General features: G+C 50.5%; 1 protein-coding gene across 1 annotated transcript; it reads right to left on the minus strand.

Moving 5' to 3' along the window:
• Nucleotides 1-3,229: 3,229 nt before the first annotated feature.
• On the minus strand, nt 3,230-4,219 carry LOC112911914 (olfactory receptor 10A7-like). Its single transcript, XM_025988611.2, has one exon. It carries the CDS (start codon nt 4,217-4,219, stop codon nt 3,230-3,232), a length of 990 nt encoding a protein of 329 aa, XP_025844396.2.
• Nucleotides 4,220-4,735: the final 516 nt, after the last annotated feature.

The raw sequence follows: 4,735 nt of genomic DNA on the forward strand, positions 1-4,735 counted from the left end.
AGTACTTTGATCAAACTGCCAAAGACAAAAGACTGTAGGGAATATGGTCCATATAGTTTCCCAAAGACAAATCCACATACAGTTATCAGGAAGGGGGAATGAGTACACAGCAGGAGAATCAACGGATCTCATGAGAGATGCCCTATGGCTGAGGAAAGGGGTGGCTTATCGGATGCCAGGAGGCTCAGCCTCCTACCTCTTCCTCTCACAACTGCACTGGGTACGGGGTTGATGGTTCAATGACTGTGGAGGCCGAGAAAATTTTAAGGCCATTCCACTTTAAGTTCAGCGTTAGCACAAGTACAGCCATCCCAGGCCCCTGTGAATAAGAGCTGAAATTTACATTACCTCAGTTCCAGGAAGAAAACAGCTTACAGCTTAATGCCCTAGAAAGCCTCATATTAGAATAAGAACAGAGCCCAAGCCAAGGGCAAGAAGCCCCATATTAGAATGAGAACAGAGCCTGATGCCCTGGAAGGCCCCACATCAGAATGTAAACAGAACTTGAGAAATTCCTCCACCCCTTCTGGAGGTCCCCTAGACCAGCCCTTAAAACTAAGCTGAAACCCACCTCGGGGTCCAAGTCCCTGCTCCACTGTGTGGGTACACTTGGACCCAAGCTCGAGCTTGTAAATAAACCCTCGTGTGTTTGCATCGGTGTCGGCTCCTTGGTGGTTTCCCGGATTCGCAATCTTGGGCACAACATGACCACTTCTATATTTCAAAGGATAGTAGTACTGAAGTTCCTAGTCTTGGTCACAGTTTTCCAAAGAAGTAGGTCAAGCAGATTTCAGTGGTGAAGACTCAGAGTTTCAAAGTAGGAAAAAGAGTTTGGTTAGATTGTAGACCACTTTCCCTTTACTATTTGCATTGGGGTTGATGTGTTGGCCTTCTTTGCCCTCTCCCTTCTAACAGGGATCTGCTAAACTAGTAGATCCATATCCTTATATTGGAATCACCCAGGACTTATGTTTTCATGAATACATGTTCCTGGACTGTGAGCACAAAGTTTCTGATTTGATAGATTGAGGTGGGGCCCAGCCTGGATTTGACATCTCCATGCTGAACGACCACCCCAGGTGTTTCTTTTTTTTTTTTTTTTATGATAGTCACAGAGAGAGAGAGAGAGGCAGAGACACAGGCAGAGGGAGAAGCAGGCTCCATGCACCGGGAGCCTGATGTGGGATTCGATCCCGGGTCTCCAGGATCGAGCCCTGGGCCAAAGGCAGGCGCCAAACCGCTGCGCCACCCAGGGATCCCCACCCCAGGTGTTTCTGAACCACATCTTTAAAAAATGCTGTGCATTCCTGAAAGGTCATGAGGGCACAGACTATGTTACGTTATTATGTTACGTTATTACGTAACATATATTATTATGTTACGTTAGACTATGTTACGTTATTCACCACAGTGTCCTGAGAGCCTCGAGAAGTGCCTGACTTGTTTGTTGTTTGATGCCAAATTAAGGAGAGGACACCTGGGAAGATGAAAGCATTGGCAGAACTGGTCTGATGACAAAGAACAGAAACTCATTCAGTCTGGTGCAGTAGTTGTATTTTTATACTGTTTGTCATATTAGATCACCACCGTAATCCTGAGTGCCCCTGGCAGGGCAGGGGTTATTCCTCACACCCTTTCCTGTTTATACAGGGTGAAACTGAGCCTCAGAGAGACTAGTCCAACAACCCACACTGAAGGGTTTTAGTCCATCCAACTCCAAGTCCCTTAACACCAGATCCAGCATCCTGGGAGTACTATATAGTACATTACCTTCCGAGGGTGGAGCTTCTGGGTTTCTAATCTATGAGGATAGCTATGTGAATAATGAATGGAGACCATTAACTGAGCACCAACTGTGTTCCAAGCACTGTGCTAGATGCTTCCATACATCTCTTTGTTTAATGGTAACAACTCAGTGTAGGAAGTATGGCTACTATTCCCACTTCACAGATGAGAGGACTGAGGCTCAGGAAAGTCAAATCCTAGTTTGTACAACCAAGAAAATAAAGAGAGACAATTCAGATCCAGGTTTGTCTTCTAGGAAACTAGATCCCTTCAAAGGTAGCCCATAAACTGAAGGAAAAAAACTTCTCCTCTGATGTATTTACCCATATTCAAAAAAATATTCTTACTGAGCTTTAGAGAAGAAATAACGTAATTCGTGTACCAGGCTAGTTATTAGAGATCAGTAAATCAGGGCACTGAGAAGGATAGGACATCAACCCAAATTGGCTTAAATAAAAGCCAAATTTACTCGTTCACCTAAGAGGAATTCCTAAGGGCAAGACACACTTTGGGCATGGCTGGATCCAGGAACTCGACAAAATCAGAACCACATCTTTCCCCCCACCCACCACCATTGGTTCTGATTTTCTTTGCAATGACTCCATTATCAAGCAGGAACTCCTCTGTTAAAGACCAGATAGCTGATTGCCTCTACAAGCTTACATCCTTAACAGCTATGAACAAAGAGAAGAAGTTTGAACAAAAATCTCAGTGTCTGGCTCTCCAAAGTTAAGATCTAAAGCCCCTAACTACTTAGTCCTCCCTTTATCGATAGCGTTTGTCTTGTAATCTTAGAGTTCCTCCCACAAAGACACAGAGTGTATTTCCTTACCCCGTGACTTTGGATATGGCCATGTGACTTGCATTGACTAATGGTATCTTATTGGGTGGCACATGACCATAGCTTTGAAAATCATTTGAACAAGGGAGCCTTCTCATTCAGCTATTGTAATGAGAAAAACCATGCCTGAGCTCTGTTCCCAGGAGAAAAACGGGAAATGTGTGGACCAGAGGGTCTTCTAGCTAAACCAAGCCTATGATGGTGAGCACTCATGGGCATGAGCAACCCTAGCCAAGATCAGAAGAACCACCCAGATGACACCAACCCAAATTAGCTAACCCTCAGCTGACTGACGATTAACAGCAGTAAGTGACATGTTTTAATACAGTACATTCTAGGATGGTTTTCCATGCAGCATTCTTGTGGCACTTACTAATACACTCTAGTTGGCCCAATTAGGTTCATTTATCCACCACTACCAAATAATAGTAATCAGGGATTGAATGCTCTGCCATGAGCCTTTGCTTGGACAGGAAGGTGGAACCAGCACCACCATGACCGGAAGAGGAAAACAATAGAGTTTTCCAGAAAAAAGTCAGAGCACTGTATGATATATTTGCACATAGATCCGTGTCAAACATCCATCAACAATTCCTGAGGAAGTCATTCATGGGGTCCAGATTCCTGGCCATGGCAACACACGCGTCCCAGGGCAGCCCTCACCTCCTTGTTTCGAAGGCTGTAGATGAGGGGGTTGAGCATGGGGGTTACCAGGGTGTAGGACAAGGACACCACCTGCTTGCTCTCCGGGGAGTAGCTGGCCTTGGGTCGCAAGTGGATGACCCCCGTGGTGCCATAAAACAGAAGCACCACGACGAAGTGAGAGGCGCACGTAGACAGGGCCTTGTGGCGCCCCCTGGCGGATGGCATCCGCAGCACGGTGGCCAGAATCTTGGTGTAGGACGCGGCTATCAGGCAGAAGGGAACCATGATAACCAGCACCGTGGCCGCCAACACGTGGGCCTCGAAGACTCTGGTGTCTGCACACACCAGGCTCAGCAGAGGCGCGATGTCACAGAAGAAGTGGCGGATGCCTCGGGGCCCGCAGAAGGGGAAGCGGAACAGCCAGACGGTGAAGACCAGAGACACAGGGACGCCAGCCAGCCAGCACGTGGCGGCCAGCAGGTTGCAGAGCCGCGGGCTCACGATGGCGCCATAGCGCAGAGGCCTGCAGATGGCCACGTAGCGGTCCCAGGCCATGGTCGTCAGGAGGAAGCACTCGGACGTGACGCAGGACAACACCAGCAGCAGCTGCAGGGCGCAGCCGGCGAGAGACACGCCCCGCCCGGGCTGCAGCAGGGTCAGAAGCAGCCGCGGCACGATGTCCAGCGAGAAGCACATCTCCACCAGGGCCAGGTGGCGCAGGAACAGGTACATGGGCGCGCGCAGGGCTGGGTCCAGGGCGGTCAGCAGCACGATGAGCGCGTTGCCCAGCAGCGTGAGCAGGAACATGGCCAGGAAGAGCGTGGCGAGCAGCGGCCGCAGCGCGGGCACGTGCGCGAAGCCCAGCAGGACCAGCTCACTGGGAGCGCAGCTCTGGTTGGCGCAGGGGTGGGCTTCGGGGGCGCCCGGGGGGGCCCAGGCGGTCGGCATGGCCCCGGGTGGGGACGTGGCGGGCAGGAAGCCTGCGGGAGGGGACGGGTTGAGCTGAGGCTATGGAGAGCAGAGCTGCACCTGCCGGGGCTCTGTCTCCCCAGTGGGTGCTGCGCAGAGCAGATAAGCTCGTGCCATGTGCGGGGCCCTCCCTGAGGGCCCCCATGAGCCTGGTAGGAGATCCCGGGGCTTACAAGGCTCACAAAGCCCTGACTGGTCTGGCCCACCCATCTTCTGACCTCTCCTCCATGGAGCTGCATCCACCATGGCTGATCCTGCCTCAGGGCCTGTGTGTTTGCCATCTCTGTCCTTTGAGATGCTGTTCCCTGTCTGTTTGTGCCCCTGGTTCCCTTTCCAAGGTCTGTGAGGATTGGTTGTTGGCTATGTCTCTCTCCCCATCTTCTTCTGATCTTCTCACTTACCAAGTCCAGCTTCAGAGATCTCCTTTTCTCTCCAGGGCTTTGCACTTGCACAATTGCATGCCCCTACCTGTGGGTGTGTTTGGACCTTTCCTAT

This window comes from Vulpes vulpes, chromosome 1, assembly GCF_048418805.1.
Source record: "Vulpes vulpes isolate BD-2025 chromosome 1, VulVul3, whole genome shotgun sequence".
In the NCBI taxonomy this organism is placed as follows: Eukaryota; Metazoa; Chordata; class Mammalia; order Carnivora; family Canidae; genus Vulpes; species Vulpes vulpes.

Coding starts and splice junctions, on each gene's coding strand:
- LOC112911914 (XM_025988611.2), bottom strand. CDS start 4,219: ATGCCGACCGCCTGGGCCCCCCCGGGCGCCCCCGAAGCCCACCCCTGC.